Consider the following 21184-nt stretch of genomic DNA (forward strand, 5'->3'; position numbering starts at 1 on the left):
GAGTAAATATTAGAGCTGAGATTTGAACCTTGGTTCAGTGGATCCCAAAGTTTCCATTTCATTATAGAATTTATTTTTCTTTTCTTTTCTTTTTTGTCAAAAAGACTCTCTTTTTCTGTCCCAGTAGCACTGGACAAGCACTGGTAAGGGCAGGACAGTAAGTCTTGCTAAGAGCAAACCCCTATATTCCTTTAGCCCATCTTCATCGCTCTCTTTGACGATTAGAGACCAGAGCAGGAAGCATAGACAGCCCTCTATGACATGACACTGGATCCCTAGTCTCTAGGAACTTCACGTATGTGTACTTGAATCACACCTTATCTCAATTCAGTAGCAATCCACATCAATTTGCCATGTCTGCAAAGGGCTGTGATATGAACTGGAAACTACACATTGAGGTGCATAATCTTTTTTTTCCTAAATGAGAGAATCTTACTTTTCTTAGTCCAGTGAATCAAAATTATTTCTCACTTTCAAGACCAAAGCAAAAGCCCCTACAGTTTTTGGTCTATGTTAGGATAGAAAAATATAGACAGATAAATTTAGCTATGTATTTATGGAAAAAATAGTAGCTAAATTCTTCTCAACACCTTTCTCTGAAACCTCTACCAATCTCAAAAAGCTAAGTTATTACTCACATATTAATATCTTGGGATTAAGGAGAGAATCCTTGGAGGAATGAGAAAAAGTAAATGTGTCTTATGGAACCAAAGAGATAATACTGATTATTATCACCATTATTATTATTTTTGTCCCGCTTCCAAGATACCCCTGAATGATTCTTACTTTAGTAAATATCCTTCTATACTCCCCTTCCACAGTGAATAAGGTTGACTTAGTAACTAATAGGATACTATAAAAATGACAGGCTACAACTTCTCAGTCTAGATCATAAATGACATTTCAGCTTCTATTTTGTTTCTCTGGGAAGTTAGCTACCGTGTTGTGACTCAGGCATCCCTGTAGAGAAGTTTACATGGCAGGGGAATGAGGCCTGCCAGCAAGAGTCAGCACCAACCTGCCATCCTTGGGAGTGAGTCATCTTGAAAGATGATCCTCCAGCCTCACTCAACCCTTCAAATAACTATAGCCTTGGCTGATATCTTAACTTCAACCTCAGGAGAGATCCTAGGCCAAAACCATCCAGCTAAGCTGCTACCAGATTGCTGACCTACAAGAACTGTGTGAGATAATAAACATTTATTGCTGTCTGAAACTTCTGAGGTTTAGAGTAATTTGTAATGCAGCAATGCAATTATGATAACAAATATTTAAAGTCTACTAAGGGTCATGCACTTTACTAAGCTAGCCACTTTAAATACATCATATGTAATGTTAACAAAACTCAAGAAGTATTGTTATCACTTTGCTGTTTTATAAGATGGTAAAATGGAAGTAAGACACTGAAAAGTTAGGCTTTCCTGGGGTCAGATCACAAGTAGAAGATGTAAGATTCAAACACATAACATATGTATGTACTACAAATCAATTACAACTATAAAATTGATAATTTTCTCCTTTATCCTTCAAATTCTCATGAGATGATGGCTTGTCTGGGATGACTGTAATAGCATTGCTTCAGAATAGAGCACATCTCTCTGGCCTATAGAGATATGCCCAGATGCCCTCAAGTGCAGAGATGGACTTATGCTGCTGTAGACTCAGCCCATAGGTTTGGATCTCCAGCCCTCAAACCAATGAGAACAAGTGTCCTCCCAGCTAAGGCCAGGTGATCTCTCATATCCTGCTCAATTCTCATTGTGAAGGAGGCCTAGTATTATCAATTAAGCTTCTATTCTGGTCTCTAATGTATATGATGTTTTCAGGCTAATATTAATAATATTCTAGGGCAGTTATTGTTGTGACTATCTCACTTGAGCTTTACTTCATCCCATGAAATAGGTGTTACTGTCCATATTTGACAGAAAGCTCCAAAACAGTTAAATGACTTTCATAAGGACATGCAGTCAGGAGTAGCAGAACCAAGATTGGAACCCAGGACTATCTGGTTCTCAAACTATCGCAACAATCTGTTGACTCCCTGCTAAGACTGAAAACCTGTTTTCCATATCTGTGAAGCATAGGTCCTAGCCTCTCTGGCCTGCTATACCCAGGGCTTGGTGCCTGTTCTCAAGATCCTTGGCCACGGACATGGCTGTGGCTTCAAGCAGGAAGACCCTTCCTTAGGCCCACAATATTACATCCACCTGATGATAAATTCTGTTACTGGGTATAGCACCTCTGCTGGGCCTAGTCTTTTGGATAGAGGAGTGAAATGGAACAGATTCATATTTGTTCTGCTCTCAGACCTTATAATTTACCTAGTTGGATTAGCTTGGCCATAGAGATAGTTATTGCAAAATTTCATATGATCTTGGCCCATTTATAAGTAATGCCAGGTCCCAATTTATCCCTCACCTTCAGGGATGGTGTTCATGACCCAACCCCCAACCAATCAATACAACAGATTTCCTGGGACACATACTTTGTCAAAGATGAATTCGCAATGACTCAATCACAGAATGAAAAGCTGTAGAGATTCTGCTGGGACATCTGGGTGAGTCTCTTGTTTTTTCCTACTGGACTAGAATTTGGGAGAGAATGAAGTATGCAGCTGCTACAGCCATTGTGAGACCACATGTGGCCTGGGCATGGAGTCAACACTGAACAAGTCAAGTTAAGAGAAGGAGAAAAACAGTCTGTGTCCTTTGAGCCTTGAATCAAGATGCACAAAATGTCAGATTTATTTCTGGATTATTCATTTACATAAACCAATGAATTGCCTATTTTTGCTTAAGCTAATTTAGGTTAGGATTGAAGAATCCCATTATATGTCCCTGTGCCTTAATTTTAGCTTTTATGACTTGAATTTCAGTTCCTGAGGCCTGCATTCAGCCTAATGGTCAAAGACTTAACCAGCTCCTTTCTGATTGTATCTCCTTCATGCTGATCAGCTGTGGTGCTGTTGGGTGCCACACCTTCTCAGAGCTAAGCCAACTCCACGAATGTTCCAAAATGGGACCCCGACCCCTTCCCATCAACTCCCTCACCTGAATTCTGGAATATGGCATCGTAAGGTATGTATTTAAGTTTGTATCCCAGAGATCACGAGAACAAATGTTTCTCCCTTCGTATATTTATTTTATTTTTTTTATATTCTTTTTTTTTTATTGTTGGGGATTCATTGAGGGTACAATAAGCCAGGTTACACTGATTGTAATTGTTAGGCAAAGTCCCTCTTGCAATCATGTCTTGCCCCCTTATTTCCCAAATGCTGGAGTTTGTTTATTCAGATGTAATACATTCCTTGAGTAACATACAATGTGATGTTTTTCATTGTTGACATGAGAGACAGAGTTCAGGGGACGGAGGTGGGAGTATAAATTGATCCAACCTTTCTGGAAAATGAGTTGGCAGTAAGGCTCAATAATTTCTTAAGCATATTGATGCTCTTTGATCCAAACATTTAATTTCTAAAATATCCAGCACATTTATGTAAAAGAAGTAGAAAGCTTTTTTTCACAAATATATTTATGGTTTATAAGAATAAAGCATCTGGAAATAACACAATGTACATTAGGACTTTTTTTTTTACTGTAAATCAGGCTACATATAAAAGACGGAAGATAACAAAGGCTTTAAAACTAAGTATGACTTTAAAATGTTCCCACCATGCTCATGGATTTAGTAATTTTATCTGAATTAATCTATTTTAGGACGATAACCTAAAATGTAGACAAAAACATATTCGCAAGTGTAAGAAATTATTCATAGGTTGAGAAATAAGAATCAGCTTAAATATCCAACATTATTGGCTTGGGAAAATATTTCTGTTGTAATATTAAGTGAAAAATCAGGATAAAATTTTACATTCTATATGATCTCAACTATGTAAAACAAAATTATACATGCATAGAAAAAACCAAAGAAGTCAATGTGTTAAAATATTAAATAGTTATTGCCTCTGGGACATAACTGATATTTTCATCTTTATAACTTCTCTGTGTTTCTCAAAATCTTCACCATGGGCATATGCAATTTTTTAATAGAGCAAGTGATTATAAAAAGATGGTGAGTATGTAAACTACATAGCAACATGAAGATTGTTTATGAAATAATGTTAAGTGAAAAAGGATGTATATAAAAACTTACTGTGATTGCAATTATGTAAATATGTTTCTGTATATAGACAAGAACTAAAAGGAAAAATGTATAATAGTATTAGGTTTTATATTATTCTAAGGTTGTGGGATTAGGACTAATTTATTTTCCTTCTCTAAAGATGTCTGTTTTAATGATGTCTATACATTTTTTGAAACATTCCCTTTGTGCTTATTTACTACGCAGCTAGACTGGCTCCATAGGTCTCACACGTTGGCTCTGGAAATGGCCATAAGGCAGGTGACAAGGACTAGTTTGGCCTCTTTGTTCCTTTGGACTCCAGAAAGGCTGAGTTTACATAGCAGGGGACTTTCACTGGAGACAAAGTCCAAAGCCAGTAGTATCCACCCATCATCATTTAACACAGTTAAAAGAGGATAAAAACCTTTGTGAATATTTGCAATAAGGAACAAATATAGCTGTGATTTTTTTTTCTGGAGGTTTCTATGATGTCTTAGGAAATCAATTATCTCTTCAGAAAGCAGCCTTGTCACTGTAAAAGCCCCAGTACTGACAGTCTAGTCTTTCCTTATCCTCAGCAAAGTGGGTCAGCTTGAATTCTGTCTGGGCTAATATCACAAATGAAGTAATATTTTTGTAGCAGTGGAAAAGACAAAGGAGGTAGAATCAGATCTATATTTGAATTTGACTCTTTCATTTATTAATTGTGCTTATGTGGGCAATTCATTGAATTTCATAGCATCTTGGTTTGCTTATGTGCAAAACCATAAAGATATATCTATCTTATGGTGTAGCTGGGAGAATTATGTGAAAAATTTACATAGAGGATCTAACAAAGCTCTAGCTCTGAGAAGATACTTCCTAAATGCTGTTCTTTTAGTTTACACTATCCTTTTAGTTCACATAATCAAAAAGCCTAGACCCCGTGATGAGGGTGCCAAGATAATTTAATAAAAGAGAATAGATTTTTCAACAAATGGTGCTGAGAAAGCTGGATAGCCACACGCAAAAGAGTAGAGTTGGACTCTTATGTCACATGATATAAAAACATTAACTCAAAATGGAGCAAACACCTAAATGTAACAGCTAAAGCTACAAAACTCTTTGAAGAAAACATAGGAGTTCATCTTTGTGATCTTCGGTTGGCAACGGCTTCTTAGATGTGACACAAAAAATATAAGCAACAAAAGGAAAAAAGTGGATAAATTGAACTTAATTAAAAATTTTTTTTTTGCTTCAAAGGACAACATCAGAGAAGTGAAAAGACAAGTTGCAGAATGTGAGAAAGTATTTGCAAATCATAAATCTGATCAAACCGTGAACAGAATATCTATTTTATTATTCATTAATAAAAAAGGCAAATACAGTCCAATCAAAATGGATAAGGGCAAATAATGTGAATAGATATTTCTCCATAGAAGATGTAAAATAGGCCCATATAAGCATATAAAAAATATGTTCAACATCATTAGACATTAGGGAAATGCAAATCAAAGCCACAATGAGATACTCACTATGATGGTTATAATCAGAAAGATAATAACAAGCATTGTGTAATGTGAAACTGTTCTGTATTGCTTATGGAAATATAAAATTGTACAACTATTTTGTAAAGCACTTTGGCACTTTCTCAAATATTTATCCTAAAGTTTACAATGTGACCTGCAATTTCATTCCTAGGTGTAAATACCCAAAAGAATGGAAAACATATGTCCACACAAAAAAACTTGTATAGCAGATTATTCACAATAGCCTCATATGGAAATAACCCAAATTTCCATTGCCAGAGAAGTGGATAAATAAATTGTGGCATATCCATACAGGGACATGTTTTTTTGTGTGTGATAAAAAGGAATGAAGTATTGACATATGCTACAACAGGGTAAACCTTGAAAACATTTTGCTAAGTGAAAAAAGCCAGTCAGAAAAAATAAATGAATAAATAAATAGCCAGTCAGGAGAGGCCATATACACAGTATGATTCCATTTACATCAAATAATCCCAAACAGGTAACTCCACAGAGACAGAAAGTGAATTAGAGTGTTTGCCAGGGGCTGTGAGAAAGGAGAAACTGGTCTGCTACTGGCATGGAGTGTCTATTTGGGGTGATAGTAATGTTCTGGAGCTACAAGATGGAGATGTTTGCACAATTATGAATATTCTGAAAACCACTCAATTATGCATATGAATGGGGAGATTTTATGGCATGTGAATTATATCTCAATATAGCTATTATTTAAAAAAATTTATGACCGCCATGTTTAACTTGATGGTGGGAATATAAAAATCTGTTTAGAAGCATGGTAAAGTATACTAGCCATTGCCAATATTCTAGTTATCTTCACTGTAGTGTCCTTCCTAGTGGGAAAATTGCACATCTCCAACCTTTTGAATTTAGGAGAGGTAATTTGATATGCTTTGATCAAGGAACTTTGGGCAGAAGTGACCCCTTTTAAGAGATGTTTAGGGCGATGCCTGTCTCACAATCTCTCCCTTTTCCCTCTGCCATGATGAACAACATGGAAAGTGTCTGTGCCTCCCCATGATTTTTCCTCAAGAAGTAAAGATGTACACAAACCTCTATACAAAGATGTTCATTGTGGTGTTATTTATAATTAAATAATTAGACATAACAACAGCATTAACATAGGACAACAGGGGAATTTAAAAATATAATAGAATGCTTTTCTGCTATATAATATTCCCTCAGAGACTATTTAATAATATTAGATTTTCATGCTATATTCAAATAAACATAGTTTAATAGTATCATCCTAATTTCATTTTAAAAATTACATCTATAGTTGTGTATGCAGATGTAATATGTGGGTCTTTCCTTTCAGTCTTGTGGGAAGGACTTTACTTGGACAAGAAAAGAATATAGCACCTCCTCACACTCCCTCTCTTCTGCTGAAGAGGTTGTAAGGGAATAAATTTTCTAAAAAGTAAAGAAGAAACTACAGTTGAACTTCTAGGTCAAATGACTACCTAAGTTCATGTTTCAATAAGCTCATTTATTCCCATCAAATAATAACATTGAATAATATACGAAAAAAGAAATGAAGATACATACTTAGGCTCCATTGTGAGAGACATTTCCATGAAGCTGAAATGTACGCAAATGAAAAAGGTTAACCAGTTCTGAGGCTACTGGCTTGCTGAGTTTTGGATGTAGAAATAGCAGTAGCAGTTTTAGTCTCCCTGTTTGATCAGGGAGACTAACAGTGTTCTACAGAAAATGGTGATCGGAGACAAGATTCTGCTGTTCCAAGGACCTTGGGTGGGGCTCTTCTGGCATGAAAGGAGCCTTGAGAAAAGGTTGCTGCATACTGTTTGGGAGATAGATCCTATGTATCATAGGCCTAGGAGATAAAGGATGTATACTCAGGAAACAGAAGCAATGCCAAGCTCTCTTGCTAACTTTTTTGCCATTGGATTTGCAATGTACTCTGTATTCCTCAGGTCCTATACGAAGATAGAAGTAGATGGTAACTGCAAAAACCGTTACACAGGGAGATGTGAACACAGTGGGAGTTTGGGTATGGGGTGGGGAGAGAGAATATCAGAAAACTTCCTTCTCAAAGTGATTCTACAAATTAAAATTTCAAAATATGAAGAAATCAAATGCTAAAATGATACTAAACAAAATCAACAATTGGAACTTGAATTACCTCCAGATGAAACTTATTTTATGGCATAAAGATTTTAAAATAAGCATATTGAGGATGTTCAAAGAAACAAATGAAGACATTAAAACTGAACAAGAAATTATGAAACAGTATAGGCAGAAATAACAAGAACAGGTGGATATGAACAAAATTAGAAATCTTGGAAATGAAAAACATAAAGTCATTGAAATATTGAAAAAGACAAAAAAATCTAGACCCAACACAGTCAAAAAATGAGTTTATGAATGTAAGTTGCCTATGAGGAACTCAGAATCAGTGCAGTAAGACAAAATAATAAAAACTATAAAAAATCAGTTAATAACTATGAAGGGCCACTTGGTAGGGGGTCCACATTTGTCTAATGGGAATTCTTGAAGAAGAGCATCCAAGTGATAGGAGAAAAAAGGAAAAGAGTTCAAATAATTTGCCACTAATTAGCCACTACTCTCCTAAAATTAAAGAAAGATATATATCCTTATGTAGAAAGTATGCCCAGAGTATCAAGCAGGATAAATAAAAATAAATTCATAGTTAGATATAGCAAAGTGAAAATGTAAAACACTAAGATTAATCAAATATTGAAATTTATACAATAAAAAAATAGGTTACCTCCAATGGCTATAAAACGGCAGACATCTCATCAGCAACTATGGATGCTAGAAGACAATTTAAAAAATCCTCAAAATATAAAGGGATGTCTTGCTCAAACTAGAATTTATATACATACACAGCCAAATTATCACTCCTCAAAAAAGTCAAAATAGGACGGGTGGAGGGAGGGTAATTGGTGGGACCACACCCACGGTGCATCTTACAAGGGTACATGTGAAACTTGCTAAATGTAGAATATAAATGTGTTAACACAATAACTAAGAAAAAGCCAGAAAGGCTATGTTAACCAGTGTGATGAAAATATTTCCAATTGTATATAAAACCAGTGTATGGCACCCAATGATTGCATTAATGTACACAGCTATGATTTAATTAAAAAAAAAAGTCAAAACGAAGGCATATTCCAATTAAGAGAGTTACTAAATAAAGACATATTCCAAGTAAGAGGGTTATTAAGAGGTCTTACTAAAATAGGTATTAAAGGATACACTTCATCAGGATGAAGAAGATTTGAGGATGACAAGGAGATTTGAGACCAGGTCTCACAAAGAAAGGACAAAGAAATTCAGAATATTTAGCCTGAGAAAAGGAGAAATAGGCCTTCTGCCCCATCTCCAAACTATTGGCATGGGTGGAGGCATCAGGCAACAGTGATAATGTCATCAGGAAGCAGATTTTAACCCTGCTCAAAGTAGAGCTGTCTAATCAATAAGTAGGGAATTTCCTCTCCAGAAAAGGATTGAAATGGAAGTAACAACTCTAGTTACATCAGTCCATGATTTGGAATTTCCATAAATGCTAATCATATATATGTTAAACACAGCTCTTTCTATGGGAGAAGATTAAACTTTTTCAAATTAGTTCCATTTTTGTTCTTCCAAATTCTCAAGTTCAAAGAGCTCTATCAAGTGGAAATATAGTAAGGTCATCTGAACTGGGTGGATCCACCATACATTTGCAATCACCATTCTATACCCTGGTTATGTAGACCAGACAACCAGCTTTTATGCTAGGACAGTACCTGCAGAGGGCAATTATCTCAATCTCTTTGAAAGTGAGCCATATGGCTCCTGGATGCAACATGGTAGCTTTGGTGGAAGGCAAGGCTGACATGGTTTTCCCATATTGGAAAGTAACATATTGAAATATTTCTAAATTTGTTAGTAATTAGTCGTTCCCTGAGCCACCGACCCTGCTATATGACCACTCAGCCACATTAGCCCCTCCTGCAGGACCTCAACTTCCCACAGTCCTGTCATTGAAGTCTTAATGCCTAGCACAACAGGCAGTCACCAATGCTGTTAAAATGTTTTGAATATCACCCATGGATGAAGATAACTACCTCACTCATTCTCAAATGCTCACTATCCCTGCTGGTACCACCAGCCCCTTGGTCCCAAGAGAGGATGGTATCTCTTATTGTCTAATTTTGCCCTAAGTTCCCAAACCAAATTAAAATAATTCTCTGACAAAACCAAACTGGTGAGTTTCTCCCTTGGCTGGATGTTAGGCCTAGGAGGAAGAAAGGACCTTTTAATCCCATAGTCACACCTTTGTCTGAGGGACTTGACCTTTCCCTAAAGGTGAGAGACAAAAGTCATCTTGACCCTCAGCAGAGCGACCAAACCTGATTACTTTCCCAAATTGACTGTTCCTCATGAGCCATCCTCCCTTCATTCCATGGCACCTTCTAGGTAGCTTCCCCATGACCCATTATTTTAAAACGTATTTCTCAGAAGACCAGGTCACTTCTTTGACATGTGAGTCCAATAAGTGGACCTGTTCCTAGAATATGTGCTAAGGTCCAGATTATCAGCACTGCCATTGGCAGAGTTAAGGGGAGGCAGCACAGAGTTGGGAGGGAACAGACTCTGCCTGTAGGGCACAGGGTGGTGGGGAAGAAGGATCGTTCCTGGTTCATGGAGCAAGAGTTCTGCTGTTCATTCAAACAGTCAAAAAAGGAGGGCAGGAATTGCATTTGAACAGGCAAGGAGGCATCATTCAGGGAAATAAGGGAAAAGCCAAAGCAGAATGGCTGGTTGCATCTACTCACCAGGGCTGGTTATTGTCAGGAGATCAAGCTGCCGCTGTTGCTGCAAAAGAAAACACGTTGTGAGAACACTGATTTGAGCCAGAGCCAAATCTTCCCATAGCAGGTCAGGGTAGACATGCAAAGCGGATGTTCAGATGCACTGCAGAGTAAATTACACAGAATGTAGTGCTCACTCACAATTCTGCAGAGAGGCCTTGTACCCCAGAGACAAAAGGGAACGAAAGACCATTTTGTTTGTCTTTGGAAGCATAGATGATCAGAGTCGAGAGGGCCTTAGAGGTCATCCAGTCAAACCTATACCATTCCTATGAAAATGAGACTTTGAGAGGAAGGTGATTTACCTAGGGCCACAGAGAAAGTCACTCCAGGCTCCCCGTCACAGGCTCACTCCCCTGTACCAGAGGACTTTAGACTCCCCCCTTGCTCACTCTGGTTAAGCGTCTGATATAATGGCAATCCTCTTTGCCTTGGGTACCTGTGTTATTGTCACCCTCAAGACACTCCTTTCTAATCAAGGTATTTTTGGGCTGGCTTAATTCTTGAATCTGCTCAGCAAGGCTATAACAGTTTCAATCACTGATGACCAATTCATTTGTTCTCTAACTGAATCCTTACCCCTTTTTGCCACACAACATTCATACAAATTCATTTTTCTAGCATACTAGTTTACATGGATGAGGCTGCTTGTGTTTGGAGGCAACTAGCCTTGGCTAGCCCAACAGTTGAGATTATCAATATTTTAGGAGACCTGTTCTCTATCACAGCACACTTTCTGAGAAGGTTTATCCTGGACTGGGTGTCATGGAACTTGTGTAGCAATGTGGGTATAGGAGGGGGCAGTGGGGCAGAAGTGACAAGCTCTCTTAATGACTCAAATCAGGATTCCCTAATTCTCACTCTTCCTGTTGACCTCTTTATATTTCCTACACTTGATTTTCCCTAAGTAATACTGGAGATCTGTATTTTTACTTTTTTAAAAAGGGGTTGAAACAAACTCCACTTTGAAAAACATTGCTCCAAGCTATAAATTGCAAGACCTTCTGATCACCTGATATTTTGTCTAATAGATACTTGGCCATATTTTACTTCAACTGCATTTACCTCTATATCCTGTCTTTCTCTAAGAATGGCTTCCTGAAATTCTGCTGAAGTAGAAAGGGAAAGGCAGAAACATTTTTTTAAGTACCCGCTATAGGCCGGGCACTGTACTATGCACGCCATTTAGAGACTTTGAGGTATGATTTCTTTTTATATTGTTGATAATCCTATAGGGAAGGTATTGTACAGGGGAAGGACATAACATTCAGAGAGGAGGAATTGTCTTTCCAAGACAACATCTTCATTAAACTTCAAGGCCAGGATGAGAATCCAGTCAGTTCTAATCCTGGCTCTAAAGTCTCTAATATGCATAAGTCATCTAGCATGATAATTGATAGTTAATAGGTCCTCAGCAAAAGAGCTATTTAGTATTGATGTTGTTATTACTGCTGAACATCTGACCCTTGGTTTATAAAAGCTGCCTCTTCCCTCTTCATGAATCATGGACTTACAGCTCAGAGGTCACTGAGTTTGACCTGTCATTAAGGCAGGAATCCCCTCTGCAAGGTCCCCATCAGACATAGGAACTGCTTCTCTTTCACTCCTTTCCTTGATAGGGAACTCACTGCTTCTTACTGTTTAGACCAGTTCTACTTTGAGGAGGGTTAAAAATCTGCTTCCTGATGGTGTCATCACTGTTTCTAGCTGCCTGCGTCCATGACAAGTTTGGAGATCTGAAGATCTGTGTCTTCTCTCCAGGCTAAAAATTCTGAGTTCCTTTGTCCTTTTCTCCTAAGACTTGTTCTCAAATCTCCTTGTCCTCAGGGTCATCCTTTTCCCATATAACTTTCATCTCTTCTGGTCAAAATCTCCTTAAGATTTCTCTACCTACCTCTTGCTTCAGGAACTTCCTGAGGGCCTAAAAGAAAGTCTGGGCCCTTCAGGGCCTCCTCAATCACACACACTTGTTTTCCTGCCAGCTCATAACTCATTCCAGTTGACATTTTCAAGCAAACAATGCAACTCTAAGATGTCACTAATCTACATAGTGAGCAAAATATCCTTATGCTGAAATGAAACACACACCCACACACATGGGCTAGAAGGAATGCTGAGGCTAAACTCCCTTCCTTCTCAGAGGTGGAACCAGGCCCATGAGACAACTGGCTCAAGCTTCCTTAGCCCAGGCTCGGCACCTTCCTCATTCCAGAGGGGAGAATCCATGGTGTCCTTCTTTTTTTATAAGCTTGGCTTTGTGATGATGACAGTTAGTGAAGATGATCCGTTTATCTGAAAATGGTCTATTTCCTAATTAAGTGCTATTGCTAAATGGTGACTCTGTGCCCAGGGACCTGTAGAAAAAAAAAATAGGAAGAAAAACAAACAGGGCTTGTGTCTTGTGTCACTTTTTATAAATTACTGTATGTCTCTGCCCTCAAACTTCACAACTCTGAAATGAGCACATGACACTGAAATACCATCATTGACTGAGTCAAATGTCACCTGGTACTGTGCTTGTGGGCTCCCTCTTCTGGAGTAAAAAGTTCCCCGAGAACCCTGGCAGCTAGGACACTGGGAGCTGGAAGGTCAGAGTCAGAATTCAAAATGGACAGTATTTTAAGCTATCCTCTCACATGGCAATTTTCTGTGCATGTGTGTTATTTACCTTAGTGAAATCAAGTCTATGGCAGAGAGTAGCCCTCTGTAAGTATTTGCTGAACTCTACTGAGCTACTCAACTTCCATGTCTTTGCTTATCTGTCCACTCTCCCTACCTTCTTGTAATCTTCTGGCTATCTCTCCTCACATCTCCAGACCTCCACGAAGCCGTCTGTGAACACCAGTTCCCAGCCCAAAGCCCTTCTCTCCCTTCCTCACAGCAGACTCTTTCACACTTTGTTCTTCTAACACATCTTGTAAAATCGATCTTATCAATGGTGCTCTGTCTTCATTGTCTGCTTCTTTGTCTGTCTCCCTCATGAGGCTCTTACTCAAGGATAGGGCTGTGTCATTTCATCTCTGTCTGGGCTTCCAGTACTCAGAACAAAGGCCTGGAAGGAATGTTTGATCTCATCTAGTTCAAATTCTTCAACTATCCTACTATACCCTCTGCAACAACCCTGTTAATTTGGAATTTATCAGCCTAGAAATTAAACATGCTTCTTTTCCAAGAGTTTTCCTCTGCTACATCTTTGGGGTTTCTTGCCTTTAAGTTTTTGCTCCTGCCATTTCTGCAGCCAGCAGTCCTATCTATTCACCTCCTCCCGGGAGAGCTTCCTTCCTGGACTCCCGCCCACGGGATTACTGTCTCTACTGGACTCCTGCAACTCCTACTCTCTGTACCTTCTCTGTGATGATAAATTAAATCTTACCTGGTGACAAACCCATTTAACCCACAGTTCACTGACATATGTGTGCACCACCTAGTGGCATAAACACATAAATGGAAGCTATTTTTTTTTTTTTTAATTTAGAGCGAGCATGTATAGATCTTTAGTCTTCAGTTTAAAGCGTCGTCTTGTTTTTCCTTTTTTTTTCAGCCTTATTTCCTTTCTTGAAAAGTTTAAAGAGTTTTGTTGAATATGTATATATTTGTAAACTGCGTCCAAATAAAGATATAATTTCCATCACCCTAAGAGATTCCTGCAGGCTCTTTCCCCAGAAAGTTTCCTTTTGCCTCTTTCCAGCCAAAGCCACCCTCTTCCCTAACACATACACACACCACAGGCAACCATTATTGTTTTAACCCATAGCTCGTAAGATAGGACTGCAAAACCTGCATCTTCTATATGCAAATAAAAACAAAAGTATATGTTCCAGCATGACTCTGCAACAATTTTTAGCTTAGAAACTGGGATATTCAAATAATTTCCTCAAAGTCCTTCAAAAAACAAAAGGAATGAAATGAAAGTGAACATTTTTGTACTAGTCTACCTAGTATAATCATTTGAGATCACCAATGGAATTTGTAAAAATAGGGCACATGGTTTGTGGAATTTGACCAATAATAATGGAAATGAAGAATTACCAAATTATCACAATCAGCTGCCATCTAAGAAACATAAGAGCCTTTTATATGGAGAAGATACATTAACTGCTTGGGTGGTAGGATACGCAATCTAGAGGAAATGAAGTCAGTGAGGTAGGAGGCAGGTTTAATGGGCAGACAGGGCCTCCTGGCTCTTGAACCACTAGCTGACCAACACCTTCAGCCTAAGGAAAGAAGAGCCTTCACCTGCGTGGTAGTGTGTGTGTTTGTGTGTTTGAAGTGGGGGAGAAGACATTCTTCTTAAACAAAAGGATCCCACATCTAGATTGAGGGGGATATGTTCAAGTGTGCCTGTGTGTCCCATGGACTCCTGAAGGTGTGTGCCAGTGTTGGGTAAATCAGGAGTTGATATGTGGACTCTGCTTATATATATGAGTCCTGTATCTAGCCTTCCCTGGTAAATATGGTGCCCCGTGGACATTCAGGAGAGACGCATCTCTGTGCTTAACTACCATGTTAAGCTTAACTCATCGTGTCAATGCTGAGTATGACCCCATAAAGATGATGGAGGATGTGTGTTCAAAGGTCAACAAGAGTAACCTCTGAATTTGCCAACCAGGGATTCCCAGAGCATCCATGGTGGATGTGTAAGAAGTTGTCTACTCGCGTCCTTGCTCTAGTATCCATTCCTTCCCCAGGCATCCTGCAGATGGTGTTTTGTTAGCACAATGTCACCTCACCTCTGGTGATAGGGGATTGCCCCAGTAGTGGAAGTACTGAAAGCTGGGCTAATTAAATACCTTACCCAGGAATTTTGGACCTTTTGTAGGTTCAGTAATTGTCAAGGAAAAGTACAGCTATACTAAGTTAAAGAACCCATCTTCAAAAGTTTTATAATTGTGAAAATAATGCATGCCTAATTTTGTCATTTTCAAAATTTCCAATAAATTCAGAGTAAAAGTAAAGTCAGGAAGTGGGGATATTTCTGGCAAATTTGGAGTAAAAGTAAAAATTAGTGAAATGCTATCACTGAAAGAGAATCAGAGTTAATATTTTGGTGTATTTTCTTATCATCATTCTTATTACGTGTGCGTATTTAAGATTGTATTTATATATACTAAATGAAAGTACCTTTTAGACTTATTCAACCTTATGTTACTACTTTTGTCCCAGGCTGAGTCTTTGTTTTGAAGTAGATATGTAAATCACTTATAATTATGGTCATAATTAATATGTTTGATTTTACTTCTGTGATTTTGTTTCCAATCCTTTTCTTTTCAGGGAAGGTAGCATTAATCAACAAGACACTAGTAGGATACCAGTTGGTTATTTTGTCACAAAAAGGCAGTTTGGGCAGCCCAGCTACCGCAGGCTACTGATAAAGACAAAGGCTCTGAATGTGGGGACTCTTACAGGCAATATTCAGCTTGGAAGATACTTTCTTTTTCATAATCTGAAGTCCCTCTGACAACATAGAACTGGATATCTACATGTGAAAGACTGAAACTGGACCCATACCTTTCCCCACTCACAAAAATTAATTCAAGATGGATAAAGGACTTAAATTTAAGGCATAAAACAATAAAAATCCTCCAAGAAAGCATAGGAAAAACACTGGAAGATATTGGCCTGGGGAAAGACTTCATGAAGAAGACTGCCATGGCAATTGCAACAACAACAAAAATAAACAAATGGGACTTCATGAAACTGAAAAGCTTCTGTACAGCTAAGGAGACAATAACCAAAGCAAAGAGATAACCTACACAATGGGAAAGGATATTTGCATTTTCAATCAGACAAAAGCTTGATAACTAGGATCTATAGAGAACTCAAATTAATCCACATGAAAAAATCCAACAAACCCATATATCAATGGGCAAGAGACATGAATAGAACTTTCTCTAAAGATGACAGACGAATGGCTAACAAACACATGAAAAAATGTTCATCATCTCTATATATTAGAGAAATGCAAATCAAAACAACCCTGAGATATCATCTAACCCCAGTGAGAATGGCCCACATCACAAAACTTCAAAACTGCAAATGCTGGCGTGGATGTGGAGAGAAGGGAACACTTTTACACTGCTGGTGGGCCTGCAAACTAGTACAACGTTTCTGGAAGGAAGTATGGAGAAACCTCAAAGCACTCAAGCTAGACCTCCCATTTGATCCTGCAATCCCATTACTGGCCATCTACCCAGAAGGAAAGAAATCCTTTTATCATAAGGACACTTGTACTAGACTGTTTATTGCAGCTCAATTTACAATCGCCAAAATGTGGAAACAGCCTAAATGTCCACCAACCCAGGAATGGATTAACAAGCTGTGGTATATGTATACCATGGAATACTATTCAGCCATTAAAAAAAAATGGAGACTTTACATCCTTCGTATTAACCTGGATGGAAGTGGAAGACATTATTCTCAGTAAAGCATCACAAGAATGGAGAAGCATGAATCCTATGTACTCAATTTTGATATGAGGACAATTAATGACAATTAAGGTTATGGGGGGGAAGCAGAAAGAGGGACGGAGGGAGGGGTGTGGGGCCTTGGTGTGTGTCAGTCACACTTTATGGGGGTAAGACATGATTGCAAGAGGGACTTTACCTAACAATTGCAATCAGTGTAACCTGGCTTATTGTACCCTCAATGAATCCCCAACAATAATAATAATAAAAAAAAAACATTTGAAGAAAGGGAACTGGACTCAAAATCAGAGAGACAAAAGTGTGAATCCTGAATCTATAACCTGGGAGCTGTGCTATGCAAAGCAAGTTTCTCAAGCTAGCTGGCAATTGAGTACTCATCCATAAAGTGGCCCACCAACCTCCAGGGGCCTGTAGGAAAGAGAAGCAAAGAGAAAAAGGAAGAATTGCTCTACACAGAGGGCAACAGACAGAGTGGGGAACACAACAGTTGAGAACTGGGAGCTCAGTGCTGGCTCCAGCTCTGTGCAGAGAGCCTTTGGACTTCTCCCTACCTGGCATCCAGTCTTTTACAACAGCCTCTTAACTGGTCTCCCCACCTCTAGTTTTGCCTCTTGTACTTCGTTGTCCACATTGCAGTTGAAATGAATCAACTAGAATGCACATCTTAAAATTCATCAGTGTCCCTATAGGATAGGGTCTGACCCTTAAGTGGCTCTTGGAGAACTTCCATGACCCGGCTCCTGTTTTCCATCTCTTATCCTCACAGACTCTGAGCTCCAGCTGTAATGAACCACTCTTGGTTCCCAATTTTGCTGAGCTTTTGTCTCTAGGACTTTGCATGTGTTGGTCCTCTATAAGGAACGTGGATACCTATACCTAATCTAAATTACCTAGCAAATCCCTTCTTCTTATTTGATTCTTAGCATACATGCTCCTTCTTTTATAAGGACTTTCTTACCCTGCCAAGGCTGAGCTGGATCTTACTCTTAGCCTCCTGTCAATATTCCCCATCAGAGCACCACCACACTATATTTCTATGGCCTGCTTAATTCTGTATCCTCTCCACTGGTTGTGTGAGCTCCCTGAAGGCAAGGGATATGCCCTCTTCATTTCTGTCCTCTCAGGGATGAACTCAGCACCTGACCAATAGATGATGCTCAGCACCTGACCAATAGATGATGCTCAATAAATATCTGCTGATCACCTGTTACCAATATGACAACTAAATGGGATCTACTGACCCCCTTTTTTCCAATGGACACACACACACACCCAACACTCATGCACTAACCCCACAATTTTCCTCAAAACGCTTTCTGTTTTGTCTTGGGCCCCCCAGAGATTGGGCCACAAGGAATTTGGCCTTCTTCATCTGGATGGGTGATTATGAGGCTATGGTTAAAAATGGGCTTCTCCTTTTGGTCACGACTGCATTACAATTATCTCCCAGAATGAGAAGGGACGTGGTGTTCTGGGAGCTCGGTGGCTGGTTTGATGTGTGGGGTTCTGCGTGGTAGAAGAGAATAGTCACTGATTATGTGTTCTGTTTTGCTTTCTGCGTTTCATGCAAGATAGCTATTTGGGGAAAAGTCAGTCTTTCACAGCATAGACTGGAGCTGATTTAAAGCAGAGCACCAGTAATCCCTGTAGATTCTCTTGTCACTCCAGAAGCCCGTCATCATGGGGAGGACCCAGGGATCACCCCCCCTCGGAACAGAGGCAAAGGCGCATGGCACTCACTGGGCTTCAGGGGTCAGGCCTTTCCCTTACTGTAACCCCTCCCTTCCCCATTCTGTTCCTTCCCTCCGCAGCCACAGTCACTTTCTAAGTATCTGGGCATCTCCTGTCCCCTCCCTACCCTATCCCCAAGCTCATTCTGCTCCAAGGAATAGAATATATTTCATGTGGCACTGGCCTCTCTTTAAGCTCACTGCTTCTAATCACTCTTACTCCAGTTTAGCCTCCTCACTGGCTGCAGGACCGATAACACTAAAATTAAATTTTCTCCTTTCTTAAAATAGTTTAATGATTCCCACTGAATTTTTGGTAAAGATCAGATTTCCTAGCTTGACATTCAAGGACAGTGTCAAAAAATCTCCATGAGTTTTATGTGTTATTTTAAAAAGCAGTTTTTATATTATGACATAACCTTACATTTGGAAAACAAACAAAAAGTACCTCTTATTTTCAGAACCAAACTTCAAACAATTACATTGGTCAGTGTGACATGTATGAGACTGACTCTGACCTGGCAGAAGGAAGGCGTAGGAGGGAGGGGCCAGTTACTTCTGCCAGCAAAGAAAGCAGGGAAGATGAACCTTTGGGAAGCCCTATCGCAATGCACGGAGCTCATGCCCATCTCTCCTAAGTAGGATACCGCCTTCTACATGCCAGATCATTCTTACTGCCCCCAACCTTGGCTGCTGCTCTTGACAAGGCCTTTTATCTACTTTTCTTGCTGAACAACTGTTGGTCAACACAGCTTTCCCAGATAATGCCTTGCCTCTCTGTTTACTATTTGTTAATTCAACAAATACCAGTGGAGCCTTTGCTGTGTATGTATGCCCCAAGCATCTTGCTGGGGCTAGAATGAGAAAGATACAACCTCTATCCTCAAAGAGCTATCTGCTAGTGAAGTGGGGAGGACAGGCATATTGATCAAATGATCATACAATGTGCATCGATTTCAAGTGTGCTAAATGTTCCCAAGAAAAACACGGGGGAAGGTACTGTGACCAGGGTTCAAAGTATCCCCCAAACCTTAACCTGGCCCACTGGCTGATATATGGATGTCATTCTCAAGGACTTCTCAATCCCACTGCCTTTTAGGGAAATCTGAGCAGTGGCTAAGTCTCACCCTCCCTTTCCAGCACCTACCCCCCATCAGGATAATAAAAAATGCATTAGCCTGTTACACAGGAAGAGAGTGAACATCACTCAAGGCTGAAATAGAATCCCACAGCAAGGGGTTAAAGCCCGTAGGAAGCAGAGTGGGCTAGCAGACAAAACCTGGGGCTACACGTATGAGATCTCTTCAACGTATTTTGCAGAGTGTTTCTGCCTCAGTAGTGTTACAGTATTGGAAAATCCAGGCATGCAAGTATCTTTCATCCCCAGGGCTACTTAAAGGAGCATCTTAGTTCAGCCTCTGGCAGCCTGCACAAAGGCAGGGCAAGTGGAAATGGAGACGAGCATAGGAAAGTGCAAAGCCGTTTTGCAAGGAGAATTAACAGCAGCAGTGGCTGAAACAGCTGATGTTTGCCGAGCACGTATGCCAGTCCTCTCAACAACCCACCAAGATAGGCATTATTGCCCCTTTTTACAAATGAAGACGCTGAGGCTTGAGAGGTTAGGTTACTTGCCCAAGGTCATAGCTGCTTACGGGCAAAACCTAGATTCAGACCCATTTTGTTTGTCCCTGAAGCCTATGCTCAATCAGAGTGAGAGTGGTTAGTTGTGACGGATGAGGAAAAAAATCTTGGCTGATTCCCAGGTTTCTAGGCAGAGGAGCAGCACGAACTGCAGTGGGCACCCTGTACACCTGCAGCCGACCCTGCACAAGGGCACTGGAGACACTACAACTCAAGGGTGAGCTCTGAAATTCTCTATTTACCTATGTTTATACCTATTCTCATTACTTTCTAAGCTCCTTGACAGAAAGGACAGTGTTTAAGCCTCCTGGCAGAGTGAGCTCTGTTTAAATATGTGTTAAATGATTAAATATGGAAATCAGGTTCCTAAAAAGAACTGGATAAACAGCTGGAACCCTTACTCCTGCTGGAGGGAAATAACAGATGCCTCATCCTCAGCCCCTGAACAGTGACATGCAGGCTCGTGCTGGAGAAATTCACCTTCCTTGGCTCTGGAGGAAAGACCCAGGCATTAAGAGACAGCTAGAAAGGCCCGGCAAAATGGTTTACACCTGTAATCTTACCAATCTGAGAGGCCGAGGCCAGTGGGTTGCTGGAGCTCAGGAGTTCAAGACCAGCCTGAGCAAGTGGAAGACCTGTCTCTACTAAAAATAGAAAAAACTAGCTGGGTATTGTGGCAGGCACCTGTAGTCCCAGCTACTCAGGAGGCTGAGGCAAGAGGATGCCTTGAGCCCAGGAGTTTGAGGTTGCTGTGAGCTGTGATGATGCCATGGCATGGAACATGTCTTATGTTACAGCTAGACGTTTACACATTAGTCTTTCTTTTTCTCCCCACTTCTTCTGTCTCTATCTCCCATCCTTTGCCTTCTCCTCCAAGGTTAGAATGGAATGTTTTT

The 21184-nt window shown here is 39.7% G+C and overlaps 1 protein-coding gene across 1 annotated transcript in view; it reads right to left on the bottom strand.

The window, feature by feature from the left end:
• The window catches only part of AGBL4 (AGBL carboxypeptidase 4), a 1493965-nt gene that overhangs the window by 372569 nt on the left and 1100212 nt on the right, over positions 1 to 21184 (bottom strand). The window contains exon 6 of the mRNA XM_053576008.1: positions 10457 to 10496. Within this exon, the coding sequence (XP_053431983.1) occupies positions 10457 to 10496 (40 nt within the window). The remainder of the gene's footprint in view (positions 1 to 10456; positions 10497 to 21184) is intronic.

The sequence above is a fragment of the Nycticebus coucang genome, chromosome 22 (genome assembly GCF_027406575.1).
Source record: "Nycticebus coucang isolate mNycCou1 chromosome 22, mNycCou1.pri, whole genome shotgun sequence".
Lineage (NCBI taxonomy): Eukaryota > Metazoa > Chordata > Mammalia > Primates > Lorisidae > Nycticebus > Nycticebus coucang.